Consider the following 21,450-nt stretch of genomic DNA (forward strand, 5'->3'; position numbering starts at 1 on the left):
TAGCAGGAAACCGGTGCAAATATCTCAGCATAATCTACACCTTCCTTTTGAGAGAAGCCTCGAGCAACAAATCTGGCCTTGAACATTTCGACACTTCCATCAACTCCATGCTTGATCTTGTAGAGCCATTTCTAGGTGACAATGGATTTGTCATTGGGTCTAGGAACCACATCCCATACATCATTCTTCACAATTGACTCATATTCTTCATTCATTGCATCCTTCCAAAATTGGTGTTTGGCATCTTCTTCGAATGTGCAAGGCTCAGATTGAACAATGGTTCTCATTGCATTTAAGTACCCTTGGTACCTATTTGGCTTCTTGCCTTCACGAAATGTCCCCCTAGGTATAACATGTCTCTCGGAATCTTCGAGAGTCTCCCTAAGCCATGAGGGTCTCCTTTTTTAGGAAGAGTGCTCATGAGGAGGTGGATCAATGGGATCCATTGGTCCTTCAGCATCAGGCATCGGCTCATCCTACGGTTCTCCCTACTTTCCTAAATCTGCTTCTTTGTCCTTCCTTGGAAGAGGAAGGTTACTAATCTTCCCAAGGGTAGCATCCTCATCGAAGGTGACATCATGACTTATCTCCACTTCTCTTTGACCAGGCACATAGATTCTATATGCCTTAGAAGTTTCACTGTAGCCCACAAATGTTCTTTTCTTCCCAGAAGCATCCAATTTGCTTCTCTTTTCTTTTGGCACATGAAAATATACGGGGCTACCAAAAATTCTAAAGTGAGAAACATCAGGTTTCTTACCGGTGAAAACTTCTTCGGGAGTTTTGGAGTCCAACGCTTGATGAGGGCATCTATTTTGAACATACATGGCAGTGTTTGCAGCTTCGACCCATAAGAACTTCGAAAGGCTTTGATCATGAAGCATGGCACGAGTGGCTTCTACGATAGAACGGTTCTTCCTTTCAGCAACACCATTTTGCTCAGGAGTATATGCGGTAGTAGTCTCCCTCTTAATGCCAGCTTCTCTACAATAATTTTTGAACTCATTTGATTCATATTCGGTTCCATTATCAGTCCTCAATATTTTGATCTTCTTCCCGGTTTGATTTTCGACCAAAGCTTTGAAAGAACGAAACCATGAGAATACGTTGTCCTTCTTCTTCAAGAAACATATCCAAGTCTTGTGAGAGAAATAATCCATAAAGATAGCATAATATAAGTATCCTCCTAATGAGTTCACTGGCATTGCACCAGATAGATTAGAATGAATCAATTGCAATATGTCAGTCGTCTTGCTATCACTTGAGGGGAATGGTCCCCTTGTATGCTTTGCTTCGGCACACCCCTGACAAACACCTTCATTTTCTACTTTAAATTCAGGCCTACCTGTCACCATCTTCCTTACGTTGGATAGAGCCTTATAATGTAGATGAGAAAACCTCTGGTGCCATAATTCGGATTGAAGTGATGTGTCGCAAGACATAGCTCCCAATGGGCTTCCTCCAACTTGATATAGGCTATCAACCTTGAAGCCAAGTGTAAATGAATCTTTGAAAAATTTATTCCACACACGTATCTTTCCATCGATGAATGCCACCTTGAATCATTTGTCCTCCATCACCGAGATAGATACCAGGTTCTTCTTTAGATCGGGTACATATAGTACTTCTTATAGATGAATGGTGTTACCTTGATTTAATTGATTCATGAGGGAGTCCTCTAAGGGCAATGAGAGTAAGCTCCCTATCAGCAATAGCTTCTCCAATTGAAAGAAGATCATTTTTTATCTCAGTGATCCTCATGAAGTAGGATTGAAAATCTTCATTTCTTCCCTTCTTTGTATCCTTCATCTTGTTCTTAAGGAAAATAATTTGGTTTGCATTGCTAGATTTGAACATGCCAACCAACCTGTCATATCTCCTTTGATGTGTTCAAATCGAAGATGTAAGCAACTAAATGCTTATGAATAGAATCCCTAATGATCTTCTTTGCTTTGACTTCATCCTTCTTGTACTTCGTCTTAGCCCTAACCAAAAAGTCAACGTTAGTCAACAAGGCTGAATTCTTCCTCCAATTTAGCTCGGTCAAACCTAGTCAACTCAGCCTCCAACAGTAAGTCAAATCAGCCCAAAAATAGTCTGAAAAAGTCCATTCAAACCTGGTCAACAAAGTTCAACACAACAGCGAGCCCTAGCATAGTCATCGCTGGTCAAACAGAGGTCAAAATTGCCTCGGATTTCATGCCTAGAACTACGGCCTGCCCAAATAGAAATGCTCCACCCAAAACCGCACTCAAAATAGGTCAACGTTGGTCAACGGGTGGAACAAAAAACCCTTCCCTTTCTTCGCACATGTGGAGAACTCCCTCTAAAATTCATACCCAATCAATGAAGGGGAGAGAAGATTGTGAGTGAGTGAAGTGTCCAAACAAGGAGGAGGCACCTTGTATTTATATGCAAATGTTGAGGATGAATAGACATGACTGTTGGGCTTCTGAGCCTACATGAGTTTGCTAGCCGACCTTGACAATTTGTCCATAATCAAAATAAATTCATAGTTCCATTTATACATGTCAGAATGGGATGATCTTTAGATCAATCCTACACATCTCGGAGAGAGGAATCCAATAAAAATATGAGCTGCTGCATATGAGCTATCCAATGTGAAGATTGGCCCTAGTTGCCAAAACTAACAGTTTCACATATTTTTCCAAAGATGGTCACAGTATATTTGAGAGATTAGGACAAGTTGGATGGAGCCTCCAACTTTGGCATCTATAAGGCCGAGATGTTGTTCCTTTTGGACGAACACAGTCTGAAGGAGTTTGCTACAACAGTGATAGTTGTATCGATAGATCCCATGTAGTTTCATGACTACAAGAGGGATAACGACAAGGCGAAGAGAATGATCCTCGATGGTGTTTAAGATCATATTGTTCTGCATATCATAGATATGACTATAGCGAAGGAGTTATTGGACGCCATGCTCAAGTTGTACCAGGATCCTTCCAAGAACTGGAAGATGATTCTCAAGGAGAAGCTGAGGACGGTCAAGATGAACAAGAGTGAGAACGTTACGTCCTATCTCACCAAGATTTAGGGTGTCAGAGATGAACTTGCAGTAGTTGGAGACAAGCCAGCTGATGACGAGCTTGTGTGGATAGCTCTCAACGGGTTTTCCTAGGAATGGTGAACATTCGTCCAGGTTCTCGGCATGACAAGCTTCCATAATGGGAATGCATGTGGAGTGACTTCACTCAGGAGGAGTTGAGATGTAGCCACATTGACGGCACTACTAGCAGCAATAGCAAGGGACAGAAGGTAGACAAGGAGGAGGAGAACATCGCTTTTGCAAGGAAGGGAAAAGTGAAGAAGGGTCCGAACTAGGGGAAAGAATCTAAAGGAGAAAAGAAGAATAAAGATTTGTCGAAGGTCAAGGGTTTCGGCTGTGGTGAGCTTGGTCACTATGTTAGCGGGCATCTGAAGAGGAAGAAGGACATGAAAGGGAAGTAGACAACAACTTCGACAGAGATTGAGGATTTGTCTTCCAAATTGGAGGATGAATTTTCATTGATAGCAGTGCTAACTCCAGGAGGAGTATAACACTCTAGTATGCCAGATTGGGTAGGGTCTAAGGAAGAAGCAACAAGGACATCTAGATCATAGCTAGGAGGGCTTTATTAGTAGATCAGATCCAGTTGTTATGCATATGATTACTCAGTTGGGCCTTTGTTATGGGAGCCCACGAGTTAAAGTAGCAGGAGGATTGAAGGTCAGCAAGGCACGGTCAAATACTTGAGAGACAATGCCGAGCTAGCAAGGCGCAATCAAACACTTGAGAGACAATTGCAAAGCCAGTTGCAATGACTCAATAGATTGGTAAGAGATTGAGACTGATTATTGTAGTGATAGTAGCAACACAAAGGTAGTTCAATGGAATCAACAGTATGAGATCAAAGTAGCATAGTAGCAGCGTGGATCAGTTCGGCTACAACAAGTTCCCACAAATTAGCAGGTTGCAGATATACTCTCAGAGGCCTTGGGGAAAGCAAAGTTTGTCTACTTTAGGTAGCAGATGGGTACAATGGAGAACACCTTCCTCGCTAAGAGGGAATGTTATTTTTGTTTGGGGTAGCAGTAGACAAGTGTTCTAGTCTCTATGGTGTATAAGAGGCTAAGGAACATGAGATCTCCAAAATTCATAAAAGGTTTTGTGAGAAAAGACTTGGAGATACCTCAATTAAATTAATTAGCCATAATTAAAATATTTCCTAAGTTTAACTTAGGAAAATTAGTTAATTAGAGTGAATTAATTGAGTGAGTTCAATTTTTCTCTAGATACTTTCGAAAAAGTTAAATGACGGAGTCCAGATGATCTTAGCCATCGGTTGAGATGTGATCATGACTGTTGAGATTCCAGTGATAGATTATCCGAGCAAGTTGAAGGGTTTGGAGAAGACACAGTTTACCATTTGAGCAATTCGACTACCCAGTTGCATGTATTCAGCAAGAGCATAGTTAAAGCTAGCGAAGCATCAAAAGTAGGGGATTAGTAGAGATTTGGGAGCAAGATCTGGAGGAGATTGCCTTAGTATTTTCCACTATCAAGAGAAAGGAAGAGGAGATCTAATTATTGCAAGGCAGGCTGTATTCAGCTAGTGTGTGTAGCTAGCCAACAATGTGAGTGGCAGAGGCGCTCATTCAGTGATCCAGAGGTTGCATCTATCATCTGGAGGAACAACAAGTGGGCCTAGAGCAATCTAGGAGGTAGGACGACTCGTTGGAGGGTGATTCTAGAGGCTGAACGAATTTTTGGAAACAACAAAGCACATTTCCCAGAGGAAGTGCGAATAGCCTGAGAAGTTTTAGTTACCTAGAGAATGTCAGATTGAGTAACAGAGGGAGACAGTTGGTCTCGAGTATATTTTTCCAATGGAGATCAATGTTTGTTAGAGGTTTGCCAGTGGAAGGAAACCAATTGTAATTTCTCCTAAATCGTTGAATAATAATAAAACCCTCATTTGCTACAGTGGTTTTCCCTTTAGGGTTTTTCCAAATACATTTGTCCAAAAATAACGATGTCATATTTTTTTATGTGTACATATTTTCTCAATTTCAATTTTTATTCCGCAACATTTTTATTTGTGAAGGCTACAATAGTGATTTAATCGTTATTTTCCATAAAGTTAATTACAGAAGACAAATAATCTCCAGTAGGTATAAGATTAAATTCTAGTTTAATGCAATCGTGGAAATTTCACAACCATACCATTCTCTGGGAGCTTGTTCGAGTCTTCATAGTGCTCTCTTCAACCTACAAACATGTGTATCTCTCCCTTGCATCTCAAATCCCTATGGTTGTTCAATATACACCTCCTCTTCTATCACCCCTTTCAAGAAAATTGTCTTGACATCCATCTGGTGAATCTGCCATCTCATCTGCATTGTTAATGAAGAAGTGTATTTGGCCACTGGTGAGAAGGTCTCCTCATAATCTATGCCTTCCTTTTGCGCATACTCTTAAGCCATGAACCTAGAGTTATATTTCTCCGCACTGCCATTTGCAGCATACTTGATCTTGTAGATCCAACGAGAGCCAACCATTGACTTGTCCACCAATCTAGACATGGCCTTCCATATAGCATTGATCATGATGGAGTTGTACTCCACCATTGTGTTAGTTTTTGTAGCATCGGATTTGTTCTAGTCACGAAACTTGACGGAGAAGCTAGAATACATGAGATCTCCAATACCCAGAAATCGTGTCTAGAAATTTCACCCGGAGATGACTTAATTAGATTATTAACCTATTTTTTAATGTTTCCTAAGTGTAAACTTTGGAAAACTGGTTAATTAATCAGAATTAATTAAGTCAAGGTGAGAATAATCTAGAAACTCACACGGACCAACTTCGATATGATCCTAGCCCTTGATTAATATTTAACCTTCGTCGTTGGAGTCCCAACAAAAGATTATAAGAAGAATTTGAAGGGAATTTGGAGAATACACTCGAGCAGTTCGATTTCCTTGCCATATTGATTTCTAGAGAGAAGCAGTAGTTGCTTAAGAGCCAGAGATCGAAGCAAAGACAATGAGGGGCAGCAACAGTGATCCAGAGAAAGTTTTCCAAATCCAAAGAGGCAGCAACAAGTGATAGAAGTGATCAATACAGAAGCAGCGCAAGGACTACGTAGTCGCTGAAGCTTGAAACAGAGCAGTTTGATTTCGCTGGGGAGGAAGTCGATTTAGCTTCCAGAGGCTGGGAAAGTCTTCTAGAGGGCTGGAGAGTCACTTTCAGCAATAGAGACAGGCTAGACAGCTTTCTCAGAGGTTGATTTGAGCCAAACATGTGAGAGGCAGCACTAGTACTACGTAGAGGGCCCTGTTAATTTTAAGGTATGTTCTATGCTTAGAGCAATTTATTTCAATTTTCATAGTTAGCTCAAGATCTTTTCCAGATTAGCAATCACATCAGCATTAAAGTAAACTGTAGATAGAACATAAACATAAATCTTAGAAGACAAGCCAAGACAAGAGGACACAAGATGTGGCGCTAGCCAGGGACAAACCCCAATGTGGGGAAACCCTTGATAAATTCTTCTTCTATGTTCTTCAATAGTTTAGCACAGAGAGAGAGATAGTACACTTACAACAGAAGTCAACATTTTGACTTTCAATATCTATATGAGATCAGTTGAAGACATGTTGCTTCAACTGATTCTCCAAGGTGACTCCTTCACCTATCATAGTGCTGCATCTTGTCCACTTGCTACGTACTGCACCATGCTGCACTTATCATGACCATGCTATGCACTTCATGTTGTTGCTCCTGTCACTGAGCTGCTCCAATCATTGAGCTGCTCTTTATCACGGATCTGCACCCAATGTTGTACTCATTGCAGATCTGCACTCAATGACTTCTATGTTGTACTCATCATACAGCATCCATCATCACTTTGCTGCCCCCATCCTGCTGCAACCATCACCATGCTGCATCCTTGTTATCTGACTAACCCTCAACATAGTAGCTCTGTCCATCTGATAGGCTCAAGCATCATAAGATTGAATGTGCTGTTAGTCCTTTCAAACACCTAGTTGTTTATAAGTTGATCTAGAGCAGATGCATTACTTCACTATGTAACAATGCTTATCACCATGTTGTCACCTACAGCAATCCGAGTTTATGCTTTATCATGACTGCAGCTGATGGGACTTCTTTAACTGCAGATTAGGGCTATGTATGAAGCTCCCTTGAACAACGAATAGGTCCTCTTCATAAGTCAGCTGCAAGGGCTTCCTTCAACTATGTCTAGGCTTCATGACTGCTGCTAAGCTATGGCTAGGTCTCCTTGCTAGAACATCAGCTACATCATCTCCTCTAGGACTGTGTATAGATCCTCTTTCTAACTGCAGATAAAGAGTCTCTTTCTTGTTGCATATAGGGTCAATAGACAGCAGATTCAGGCCTTCATTTAGGGCCTATATTAGCCCTCTTCTCATCTACATATTGAGCCTCTTAAGACAGCGTATAGAGGCTTATTTACGCTACTTATAAGTCACTTCTTTTCTGCGTGTAGGTGTCCTCATAAGCCTGGGCCTAGGGCATATCTTTACTATGGCTATGGCTGCAGTTACGGCTTCATTATGACAGCGGCTAGGTCTCCTCTCTAGGGCTGCGTTTAGATGTCTCCCTTGACTGTGTATTAGGCCCTCCTCCTTGCTATGGATTAGGCCTCTCTCAACTGTAGTTAGGGCCTCCTTTAGTCAACAGATTAGGGCTTCTTTAGACTGCGTATAAGTGCCTCCCTTTGCTGCTTAGATCATCATTGATAGCTGTCAAGAGTACCTTCAAATAGGGCACCCTTAAATGCTGCGGATAGATTTACTGCGGCTAGGGCATCATACTATGGCTACGGAATCATCTGTGGCTAGGGCATCATACTGCGGCTAGGGCATCATACTATGGCTAGGGCATCATATTAGGCCAACGTATACTCTTAGTGTCTCTCCTTCACCAAAACCCAAAGACGTGGAGAGGAGGAGATCACATGAAGAGTATATGTGTGTGACAAATGACTTCAAGTCCTCTTCTATTTATACTAAAACGTAGAGGTTGAATAGACATGACTGTTGGGCTTCTGAGCCTACATAAGTTGTTGGCCGACTTGACAATTTGTCCATAATCAAAATAAATTCATATCTTCATAAATACTTATCGGAATCGGATGATCTTTAGATCAATCCTACACCTCTCGATGAGAGGGATCCAAGAAAAATATCAGCTGCCATAAATAAGATGACCCACATGGAGTTTGGCCCTAGTTGCCAAATTTAACACTCCCTCTCAACTAGGGAGAACTCCATCTGTTGATCCATATGTCTGACTGTACTATCTCTGCCATCAGTGCCCTACACTGATATGCTATACTCTAATCTATTGAGCTCTGCTATGCTTTGATCTACTGAGCTTTGCTTTGCTCTACTCTGCTCGAACTATGAAGAAGTGGTCGAGGATGTATCATACCATCCTCCACTAACCCGAAGTCAGTCTCAGCGTGTGTACCACTTTCATTGGTCCCAAACCAGTCCTCTACTGACCTGAAGTCAATCTCAGAGTGTTCACCACTCTCACTGGTCCTAGACCAGTATCATTAATCCCAGATCAATGGAGGTCATCCTAGCATAGGGAGTACGATAGATACAATGATGCATCCATCGATAGAACTATTATGGTCCCTATCCTCATTTCCCTGCTCATTGATCAGATGAGAGGTACTTCCCATGAGTCCCAGACTTCATGGGTAGGATGCCTTGAGAGAAGAACTAATCATCCTGTCCACAGGAGAACGAATCATCCTGTCCAGTGGATGCCATGGAGAACTAATCATCCTAGCCTACAGGAGAACGAATCATCCTGTTCCATAGTCACCATGGAGAACAAATCATCATGTTCCACAGTAGCCATGGATAATGAATCATCCTGGCCCATAGGAGAACTAATCATCCTATTCCATAGTTTCCATGGAGAATGAATCATCCTGGCCCACAAGAGAACTAATCATCTTATTCCACAGTCGCCACAGGGTATCACAGGGGAAGGTTGAACCTGTCATCTTGTACATAGTGCACCACCAAGGGAGGGTGAGTCACCCTGTGGTCGTATGTTGCTCCAGTAAGTACCCCAAGCCTTCGAGAGCTCCCTGAGCTCAATGCATGCAACATGAAGAAACCTTATAAGGTCTCTCAATGACTCCAAGTTGTTCGAGAAAGTCACAGATTTGACCTTTCCCCAGGGCTTTAACAAAATGTCTGTGACCTATACATCAGTCTCAATGTGATGGATTTTACTTACTCATAGACTTACCATATCCCAGATAAGGCCTGTATCTGATGTCTATCTGCTGGAGCAAGCATCGAGTACGGGATTCCTCAATAATCGAATCCCACCTCTGGTTGTCACAGAGAATCACAGTGGTCTTCATCATGTGTACAAATAGCTCACTTAAGAGCTTCTGCAACCATGCAGCTTCACATGAGATCATACTCGTAGCTGTGTATTCGGTCTCGGTGGTGCTTATAGCAACCGATTTCTGCTTCCTGCTCATCCATCATATCGAAGTAGAATCCAAAGAGAACCAGCACTGAGAAGTGCTCTAGTAATCCTCCACACTGCCTGCTTAGTCAGCATGCAATTTCATATTTCTGGCAGTGTATCTCAATCCATGAGAGATTGTACCCTGAAGATATCTCCGAAGATTCTTGGCACCAATCCAGTGAGGCTTAACCAAATATGAGCTCACCATGCTAACTGCAAAACACATGTCTGGATGGAAGTTCACCAAGAACATCAACACGAATGAGTTTATGAAACTCAGAGGCATTTCCCAAATCTGGTCTAACAACACTACAATATAACTTCTGAAAGTTAAGATCCTCGAGGAAGTCACAGGCTTGCAGTTTATCATTCCACATCTGGAATCCAACTCCCTCTTACTTCTGTAAATGAGAGGGTTTGTACCTATCAGAAATAGGTCGTCCTCATAAGGTGTTGGTATGAGAGGCCTATCATCCACAACCTTCAAACAATGGTTTGGATTGGCTTCATTCTTAGTGAATCTCAACTTCATCTGACAGCTATCAATCCTCTCATACTATGCCCGAGGATTTTTGCTTCAAGCCATAGAGGGCTCTCTTCCACGTGCATACGTGAGATCCCTGATCATCAATCTCAAACCCCTCGGGTTGTTTCAAACCTGTGGACCTGCTATATGAGGGGAATGGTTCCCTTGTAAGATTTTCCTTTGGTACATTTCAAACATGTACTTTCATGCTCTTTTTGAATTCAGGCATCCCTGTCACTATCTGACTCACAGACCTCCGGTGCTATGTGTCAATGGACATGGTCCCCAATGGACTTTTTGCAACTTGATACAACCCTGAACTCAAAAACATCTTTGAAAAATCTATTTTCAATCACGTACCTTTCCATCGATGAGTGCCACCCTGTAACCTTTGACTTCCATTGTTGAAATGGACACCAGGTTCTTCTTGCAATCAAGTACATAAAAGAGATTCTGTAGATAAATCAAGTTACCCTCATTCAATAACATTCCCTACACCCTTTCCGGGATAGGTGGCATCGGCTCCAAGTATAATCCCACGATTGTTTCCATCTCTACCAAATTAGAGAGTGCACCTATCTATCTGATGAAGTGCCTTGAAGCACTACAATCTATGATCCAGATTCCCAAAGAATCTGAAGGAGAGGGCCAATACAAGATAACACTTCTTTATTTTATCAGAAACAACATTTGATTCTTCATACCTGGGTTCCTTGCTTTCTATGAAGAGTCGGCCATTTCCTTGATGACCTGCATTACCTATCATTCCTTTGATCATTGAAGATGTCCCTGTTGTTATCATCATCAAGTGATGTGTCCCTTCCATTCTGACACTCTTTCGCATAATGGTTGAACTAGTTATCTGCCTTTCCTTCCACCTTGAGATCTAGTCGTCCAATGAAGTGATCTTTAGGTAGGCTATATTTTGTTGCGCCATTTTGTTAATATTCTCTGCTTCGACTTCACCCTTGGTGAATTTAAAGAGGGATGAGGAATCCATTGATCCTTTTCTCCTTTCCCAATTGTCTTCGATGATTGCTCTTTCACTCTTGCTTGGACATTATCTTCACCTCAACTCTGAAACCATGTTAATTTTAGGTATGTTCTATGCTTAGAGCAATTTATTTCAATTTTCACAGTTAGCTCAAGATCTTTTCTAGATTAGCAATCACATCAGCATTAAAGTAAACTGCAGATAGAACATAAACATAAATCGCAGAAGACAAGCCAAGACAAGAGGACACAAGATGTGGCGCTAGCTAGGGACAAACCCCAATGTGGGGAAACCCTTGATAAATTCTTCTTCTATGTTCTTCAATAGTTTAGCAGAGAGAGAGAGAGATAGTACATTTACAACAGAAGTCAACATTTTGACTTTCTATATCTATATGAGATCAGTTGAAGACATGTTGCTTCAACTGATTCTCCAAGGTGACTCCTTCACCTATCATAGTGCTGCATCTTGTCCACTTGCTATGTACTACACCATGTTGCACTTATCATGACCATGCTATGCACTACACCATGTTGCACTTATCATGACCATGCTATGCACTTCATGTTGTTGCTCCTGTCACTGAGCTGCTCCAATCATTGAGCTTCTCTTTATCACGGATCTGCACCCAATGTTGTACTCATTGCAGATCTGCACTCAATGACTTCTATGTTGTACTCATCATACAACATCCATCATCACTTTGCTGCCCCCATCCTGCTGCAACCATCACCATGTTGCATCCTTGTTATCTGACTAACCCTCAACATAGTAGCTCTATCCATCTGATAGGCTCAAGCATCATAAGATTGACTGTGTTGTTAGTCCTTTCAAACACCCAGTTGTTTATAAGTTGATCTAGAGCAGATGCATTCCTTCACTATGTAACAATGTCTTATCACCATGCTGTCACCTACAGCAATCCGAGTTTATGCTTTATCATGACTGCAGCGGATGGGACTTCTTTGACTGCGGATTAGGGCTGCGTATGAAGCTCCCTTGGACAGCGAATAGGTCCTCTTCATAAGTCAGCTGCAAGGGCTTCCTTCAACTATGTCTAGGCTTCATGACTGTGGCTAAGCTATGGCTAAGTCTCCTTGCTAGAACAACAGCTACATCATCTCCTCTAGGACTGTGTATAGATCCTCTTTCTAACTACGGATAAAGAGTCTCTTTCTTGCTGCGTATAGGGTCAATAGATAGCAGATTCAGGCCTTCATTTAGGGCCTATATTAGCCCTCTTCTCATCTGCAGATTGATCCTCTTGAGACAACATATAGAGGCTTATTTATGCTGCTTATAAGTCACTTCTTTTCTGCGTGCAGGTTTCCTCATAAGCTTGCGACTAGGGCATATCTTTACTGTGGCTATGGCTACAGCTACAGCTTCATTATGACAGTGGCTAGGTCTCCTCTCTAGGGCTATGTTTAGATGTCTCCCTTGACTACGTATTAGGCCCTCCTCCTTGCTGTGGATTAGGCCTCTCTCAACTGCAGTTAGGGCCTCCTTTAGTCAATAGAATAGGGCTTCTTTAGATTGCATATAAGTGCCTCCCTTTGCTGCTTAGATCATCATTGATAGCTGTCAAGAGTACCTTCTAACAGGGCACCCTTAAATGCTACGGATAGATTTACTGCGGCTAGGGCATCATACTGCGACTAGGGCATCATCTGCGGCTAGGGCATCATATTAGGCTAGCATATACTCTTAGTGTCCCTCCTTCACCAAAACCCAAAGACGTGGAGAGGAGTAGATCACATGAAGAGTATATGTGTGTGACAAATGACTTCAAGTCCTCTTTTATTTATACTAAAACGTAGAGGTTGAATAGACATGACTATTGGGCTTCTGAGCCTACATAAGTTGCTGGCCGACTTGACAATTTGTCCATAATCAAAATAAATTCATATATTCATAAATACTTATCGGAATCGGATGATATTTAGATAAATCCTACACCTCTCGATGAGAGGGATCCAAGAAAAATATCAGCTGCCATAAATAACATGACCCACATGGAGTTTGGCCCTAGTTTCCAAATTTAACAGGCCCACACTAGGGTTTGGACGGCCAATTTTTCTGTAGACGCCAGAGCCAAGATTGCTTGTGGAGTGAGAGAATTTCTTCTCTCCAATTATTTCTGTCAAATACTTGTTGTTTGGATTTCCAGTTGAACATCCATAGATTGTACTTAGATTTCACTGCTGCATAATAATAAAACCCTCAGCTGCTACACCAGTTTTCCCAAGTTGGGTTTTTTGGAGGACATTTTTCCAAAAATAATTATGTCATTTTTATGTGTGTGTGTGCGCTAGAATTTTCCCAATTTCCAGCACTATTATTTTCTGCAGTTTATTTGTGAAAATCACAATGATTTATTTGATATTTGTTGTAGCAAACAACAAATAAATTGTTAAATAAATTAACAATTAGGAGAATAATTTCCAGTTGTGATAGACAAAATATTTACATGGTATCAGTGTGAGTGATTAGCTGGAAATCTTAGAAGCGAAGAGGAAAATTTCGCTGCTCAGAGGGAGCAGTGGGCCAAAATTTTCTAGTGCAACATAGTACCCATTCAGACAGGCCGAATTACTAGGGCAAGAATTCGATTTTCAGTTGCAAGTTGGCAGAAAATTCGAGTTGCTCAAGACAGTGATTCCAATAGTGAGAGGAAGCAGCAGCAGCTCAAACTTTCGCTGAGAAGATTTCTAGTTGGACACAGAGTGTTTTGCAAAAGCAAAACCAACGTCAGGTGGAAGAGAAATTGCACACACAGAGGGAGATTTCTCTCAGAGGGTCTCTAGCCAAGAAATCTAATTTTCCTAGTTGCAGATTGGCAGTAGCAACTAGCAGAATTGCGCATTCTAGGAGGGACCGTGAGTAGCAGAGTAGCAGTTGAGCAGAGAAAGAGGGAGTTTCCAGACCAAATCAGAGATGGCCACAGCAGGGCTCAAGGACCAAGACAGATTAGAGGGTGCCTCAACCTATGTCATCTGGAAGGCAAGAATGCTATTCCTTCTGGATGAATATTGTCTGAAGACCTATGCAGAGAGTGTGGTAGTAGTACCCCAAGATGTCGATCAGCAAAAGGAGTACAAGAAGGAAATGGCGAAGGCCAAGAGATTGATTTTAGATGAAGTCCGAGATCATCTTGTCTCACATGTGGCAGACAAGGGAATGACCAAGGAGATGTGGGATGCCTTGTCTGAGTTGTTTTAGAGTTTTTCCGAGTAGTGGAAGATGCATCTCTAGGAGAAGCTGAGGAACACAAGGATGCAAAAGGGCGAGGGCATAGATACCTTTGTCACTCGGATTCAAGAAGTTCGAGATCAACTGTTAGTTGTTAGGTCAGCACCTCAACCCACAGAGCTTGTATAATTGGCACTAAATAGTGTCTCAGAGGACTAGCAGATATTTTTCCAAAGTATTTTGGGCAGAGATACCTTGCCAAGGTGGGGCAGGATGTGGTCCGATTTGCAGCAGGAGGAATTGAGGCAGACTCTATTGAAGAGCACCATCAACGGCAAGAGCAGCAAGGGTGTGAAAAGTGAGGAGGAGAATTTGGGCCTAGCATCTAAGGGTCTCAATCAGGCATAGGTGGAGTAGAAGAAGAAGAAGAAGAATGACCTGTAAAGGTCAAGTGCTTCAGGTGTGGTGAGTTCAATCACTATAGCATGCAGTGTCCTCTCGGGAAGAGGACAAGCAGGAGAAGCAGGACCAATAGGCAGCCTCCGCGGAAAGAGACAAGCTTTCTTCTAGGCTAGGGGATGAGTTTGCTATGTTCACAGATATACCTCAAGGAGTGAGGTGGGGTGATTTGGTGTTGTAGCCCCAAATAGCTACAAAGATGGGCAGGGTCCATTGAGGAGTCCACCTCATGGATCATCACCTGGCTACGAGGACCCACAATATTTAGTAGTAAGCTGGATCAATGTCATAGATGCAGTCATATACCAGAGTGACAATTGAAGACTAGTAGTAGTCAAATACTGAGGAGCGCAGTGTAAAGTCAGCAGCAGCGTAAATTCTTCAATGATAGTTCAGAGGCTAGTAGCAGTCAGGACTCAGGAGACAGATGCATCATACTGAACACAGTTGATTTAGTATTTTGGATGCTTCTCGGTTGTAGTTGTTGTAGTGGTAGCAACAACAATGAGAGGGAGTTGCAGTGCAGATGCAGAGTTGGAAAAAAAAAAGGATGTACAGTGCAGTGTTAGCAGCAGCACAGAAGAAACAGTTTGGTTCAGCTACAGTCAATGGCAGATGAATAAGATTTGCGCAGTGGTTGATGGACAGTGACTGAGGGAATAACACAGTGACTAAGGAAATAGCACAGTGACTGAGGAAACATCGCAGTGATTGAGGGAAAAGCACTGTGACTGAGGGAGTAGCACTATGACTGAGGAAGCAGCACCGTGAATGAGGTAGCAGCGCAGTCATTTCCATCACAGTTTCTTGTCAGATATCAGCAGCGTAACAGAGGATGGTACAGAAACAGAGTGTTGTGGCAGGGTGTGCAACACTAGAACACAGTCCTCACTAAGAGGGAGTGTTAGTTTTTGTAGTATTGGATGCGTTCTAGTCACGAAACTTGGTGGAGAGACCAAAATACATGAAATCTCCATAACCCATAAATCGTTTCTGGAAATTCCACCTAAAGATGACTTAATTATATTATTAACCTATTTTTTAATGTTTCCTAAGTCTAAACTTAGGAAAATTGGTTGAATAATTAGAATTAATTAAGTCAAGGTGAGAATAATCTAGAAACTCACACGGATTGACTTCAATATGATCCTAGCCATTGATTAACATTTAATCTTTGTCGTTTGAGTCCTAACAGAGGATTATAAGAAGAAGTAGATGGGCACTTGGGGAATACATTTGAGCAGTTCGATTTCCTTGGCAGATCGATTTCCAGAGAGCAGCAGCAGTTGCCAAAGAACAGGAGATCGATGTAGAGACAGTGAGGGGCAGGGTCAGTGATTTGGAGGAAGTTTTCTAGATCCGGAGAGACAGCGACACGTGACAAAAGTGATCCATGCAGAAGCAGCGCAAGGACTACGCAGTAGCTAAAGCAGAGTAGTTTGATTTAGCGGGGGAGGAAGACGATTTAGCTTCCAGAGGCTAAGAAAGTCTTCTAGAGGGTCGAAGAGTCACTTCCAAGTTCCAGCAACAGAGACTATCTAGACGGCTTGCTCAGAGGTTGATTTGAGCCACACATGTGAGAGGCAGCACTAGGACTACGCAGAGGGCCCACATTGGGGTTTGGACAACCACCTTTTCTGTAGAGGCCAGAGCCAAGATTTCTTGTGGAGTGAGAAAATTTCTTCTCTCTAATTATTTTTGTAAGATACTTGTTGTTTGGATTGCCAGTTGGGAATCCATAAATTGTACTCACATTTCACTGCTGCATAATAAAAAACCCTCATTTGTTGCACTAGTTTTCCCAAGTTGGGTTTTTCCAAGGACATTTGTCCAAAAATAATTGTCATTTTTATGTGTGTGTGCTAGAATTTTCTCAGTTTCCAACGCTATTATTTTCCGCAGTTTATTTGCGAAAATCACAGTGTGAGTTATTTGATATTTGTCATAGCAAACAACAAATAATTTGTTAAATAAATTAACAATTAGGAAAATAATTTCTAGTTGTTGTGATAGATGAAATTTTCACACATTGCATCATGCCACAAATGATGTTGTGTAGCCTCTTGATAACTAGAAGGCTCTTTGTCAATGACCTCTATCACCAATGTCGTGTACCTGACTGGTTGTCTACGCTCTCTGGTGCTTGCCCTAGGAGCTCCCACGAACTCCTGCACATTCTTCAATATCTGAAGTACCTCCCTATTTCTTCTTCCACTAATGGTTGTTGGAGCTTCATGATCCTCATCCTGCCCCTACTTCTCCATTTTTTGAGAACTCTTTGGACCTCCAGCACTTGAGCTAGTGCTCGTACTAGTAATAGTACTCTTTCTTTGTTGTCCCTGTGGTTGTTGCTCAACTTTTGGAGCTTTTGTTGGCCCACTTTGATCATCTATTGGTAACTCGCGAGATCTTCAAAAGGCTTTCTCCTCCTCGAACTTCGTGTCCCATGTCACGATGATCCTCTTGGAACTAAGAATGTAGATCTTGTATGCCTTGGATGTTTCATTGTAACCAATGAAATAGCCCTTTTCTGCAATCTAATCCAATTTGGTGCATTTGTCATCTGGCAAATGACAATAAGCTAAATTGCCAAAGATATTGAAGTGCCTGACCTCTGGCTTCTTCCTTGTAAAGGCGTTCTTTGGTGTCATCTTCCCCAACACTCTATGACAAACCCTATTTCGAATGTACATTGTTGTGCTACATGCCTCTACCCATAAAATCTTGGGCATATCCTAGTCATATAACATTTCCCTCACTGCTCCAACTATTGTCCTGTTCTTTCACTCTGCGAGCCCAGTTTGTTGTTGGTTGTATGGAGTTGTCCACTCTTTAATGCCCTCCTTTGTACAGAACCCAGTGAAGGCCTTATCTATATACTTGCCTCCATTATCCTTCTGAAGCACCTTGATCTTTGTGCTTGTCATAATCTCCATAAGAGCCTTGAACTCTTGGTAGCGACTGAAGAACTCAACTGTTGTCTTCAAGAAATAGATCCAGTTTTAATGGAAAATTTATCGATAAAGATTATGAAATATTCATAGCCCCTGAGAGATCTAGTAGACAATAAGCCACATATATCTAAATGTACCAACTGAAGCACACCACTAGCTCTACTGTCACTTGGGAATGTTGCTTTAGCAAATTTCCCAAGCATGCACCCTTTGCACACATAGTCATGTTCCATGCTTAATTCTGAAACTCCCATCACGGTCTCCATGAGCGACCTGAGTGATCCATGATGTAGGTGTCCCACCCTCTTATGCCATAACTCTCCCAAGTATCTAGTTGTCGCTAACCAGTGCCTTTTGAGCATCGAACTACAACTTGTACAACTTGTTGCTTCGAACCCCAATCTATTTGACCTTCTTCCAACTCTAGTGTTCGGTGTACACCTCCTATCCACAAAATAGATGTCATATCCCTTGTCATATAGTGTAGAAATTGAAATTAGGTTCACACCTAAACCTGGCACATGCAACACATTTTTAAACTATTGCTTTTTCCTGACTCCCTCTGAATGTTGATGGTACCTCTCTTGATTGGAGTACATTTAGTCTTGTTTCCCATCTATATCTAGAAGTCCATCTCCTCTTCCTTATAACTAGAGAAATATTCTCTAACTCTTGTCATATGTGTTTGCCCTCCACTATCGATATACTAGACTCCTGTAGACATGGAGCTAGAGTGACAAGCTATGAGACCGAATTCGTCTTCTAGCCTAAAATACAAATTGTCAATGTCCACTGAATCCATTTTCTGCTACCCATTTTTATCTCCCTTCTTCTGGTTAGGACATTAATTGACATAGTGTCCATGTTGACTGCAATCAAAGCACTTGACCTTGCTTAGGTCTTTCTTCTTCTTTTCTCCTTTTGAGCCTAATCCCTTGCTAGAACCCTTATTTTCCTTCCCTTTACCTGCTAAGGCTACGTTTTCTTGCTCCTTCTCAACCTTCGATGTTTTTCCACTACTGCTAGTACTACCATTAACCAAGTTGAGCCTCAGCTCCTCCTGAGTGAAGTCACTCCATAGGCGATCCCATCCTAGTAGTGTATCTTGCCCATTGATCACTTGGATGAACACATTCCACTCCTTGGAAAACCCATTTAGAGTTATTCACACCAGCTCGTCATCACTTGGCTTATCTCTTACTGCAGCCAACTCATCCCTAGCAAGTTGAACTCTGGTGAGATAGGAAGTCATTTCTTCACCTTTTTGCATCTTAATGGTCTTTAAATTCTCTCAAAGAATCAAAATCCTATTTTATGTAGTATTCTACAATAGATTTACAATCGCATCCCACATTGCTTCACAGTGTCCTCTATGATATGTGGAACAATATGGTCCTTGACTCCATCAAGGATAATCCTCTTGGCTTTGGCATTCTCCTTTTTATAGGTTGCTAGATATTGTGCATTTGTTGGTACAGAAATAACATTCTTCGCATACTCCTTTAGTCCATACTCATCCAAAAATGACATTCTAGCTTTCCAAATGCCAAAGTTGTAGGCTCCATCCAATCTGTCTTGATCTCTCAAATTTGTTGTGACCATCTATGAAAATCTAGAAATATAGTGAAACTCAAATAAATATGGAGAAAATAAACTGGGCTAGAAACCCTCAGCTTTCTCTTCCTGTGCCCTGCACTGATTTACTCCTACAAACCCTTTTTGTTGATATGCTCTGAAGAGGTATTTAAACTATTTAAAGGATTAATCCTTGCAATAGTGAAGCCAAACCACTTCATTTTTTCCAACATTATTAGTGCGGATTCAATGCTAGATTCTTTAGAACAAGGCAAGTAGGTTCGTGCACAAATAATCAAAACTGGCTTTGAATCATATCCTTTTGTGGGGAATGCTCTTGTTGACATGTATACAAAATTGGGTAGCATGGCAAATGCAAACTCATTGTTTGGCAATATGCCTGAACTAGACATGGTCTCATGGAACTCAATGATAGCAGGATATGCTGACAATAGCTGTGGCGTGGATGTTTTCCAACTTGTGGCAGAAATGCTTTGGTTTGGCATAAATCCAAACCAGGTGACCTTCACCAGTATTCTGAAGGCATGTGCCAGACTACAATCAGGGGAAAATGGTAAGAAGGTCCATGTATACATTATTAAAATGGGTTTGGAAACAAATATTTTTGTGGGTAGTGCCCTTGTTGATATGTATGCTAAATGCAATAACACTGAAGATGCGATCAAGCTATTTGAAAAAATGCCTAAACGTGATGTGGTTTCATGGAATGCAATGATGGGGGGATTTTGTCACTCTAAAGGTTGTGAGGGGGCACTAGAACCCTATATTGATATGCTATGGGCAGGTATAAAATCAAACCAGTCCACCTTTGACAATGTTCCACAGTATGTACAAGTCTAGCAGCAATGGAACAGGGCAAATATTTCCATTGTCACATCATCAAAACAGGGTTTGAGCATTGTAATTTTGGGAAGTGCATTGCTTGACATGTATGCGAAATGTGGGTGCATAGAGGATGCCGAAAAAGTTTTTAACAAAATGATTAATAGAGACCTGATCTTATGGAATGCAATGATCACAGGATATGCCAACCATGGGCTTGTGAAGAATGTTTTCCAATTATTCCAACAGATGGAACATGTTGGCATGCATCTGAACCATATTACCTTCATTGCCCTTCTCTCTACATGTGGCCATGCAGGCCTACTGGATGACGCTTTCAAATACTTGACTTAATGAGTCATGCTTATGGCATTATACCAGGAGTGTAGCTCCATTCATGTATTGTTGACCTTCTAGGTCGTGCAGGGCACCTAAATGAGGCACATAACTATATCCATGAAAAGTCTTTACAACTGAGTGTAGTGATTTGGCAGAGCTTACTGGCTGCTTGTAGAGTATATGGCAATATAGAGATAGGGGAACAAGCTGCAAAATGCATTCTTGCATTGGAACCACAAGATGTCACAACATATGTTCAATTGTCAAACATTTATAGCTTGTAGAGTATATGGCAATATAGAGATAGGGGAACAAGCTGCAAAATGCATTCTTGCATTGGAACCACAAGATGTCACAACATATGTTCAATTGTCAAACATTTATGCTATATCTGGCAAGTGGGATGATGTGAACAAAATGAGGAGAATGATGAAGGATGTTGGGTTGAAAAAGAAGCTTGGATATAGTTGGATTGAGGTTAAGAACAAAGTGCATACATTTGTGGTAGGAGATAGATCACACCCACAAACAAAGGAGATATATGTAGAATTGCAGTGGCTAACAGGATTGATTAAGGACACAGGGCCTATACCTGATGTGCACTTTATGCGCATGATAGGAAACAAGAGCAAGTAGAAGTAATCATCACATGATGTGCGATAGGAATGGTGGAAATCTGCATTATTTTATGAGAGGAAGAAGCTTACAGTTTGTTGTGCTTGTCAACAAGTTTTATGGTGGGAATCTGCATTATTTTACGGGAGGAAGAAGCTTACAGTTTGTTGTGCTTGTCAACAAATTTTGAATATGACTAAAGTCTCATCAAAAGCATAAGAAGTGCATATGTTGTAATTGCCACAATTCTTCCAAAGTTAATAAATGAGGTCACTATGCAAGAAACTCTACCAAGTGATTTTATCCATTTCATTATTTCCACAACTCAGTTTTTTTTGGGGGGGGATTTATGTTGAGGTCTAATTAAAACAAGCATAGTTGGATGTGCTATATTATTCTT

At 41.4% G+C, this 21,450-nt stretch overlaps 1 protein-coding gene across 1 annotated transcript; it reads left to right on the forward strand.

Moving 5' to 3' along the window:
• Positions 1-19,619: 19,619 nt before the first annotated feature.
• On the forward strand, positions 19,620-21,071 carry LOC149149663 (pentatricopeptide repeat-containing protein At4g21065-like). The gene is made up of 2 exons (XM_089442550.1): positions 19,620-20,058; positions 20,713-21,071. Exons 1-2 carry the CDS (start codon positions 19,620-19,622, stop codon positions 21,069-21,071), a joined length of 798 nt encoding a protein of 265 aa, XP_089298676.1.
• The last annotated feature ends 379 nt before the right edge of the window (positions 21,072-21,450 follow it).

Source organism: Pinus tabuliformis, chromosome 9 (genome assembly GCF_031772625.1).
Source record: "Pinus tabuliformis cultivar Carrire ecotype Pingquan chromosome 9, CPIR1, whole genome shotgun sequence".
NCBI lineage: Eukaryota > Viridiplantae > Streptophyta > Pinopsida > Pinales > Pinaceae > Pinus > Pinus tabuliformis.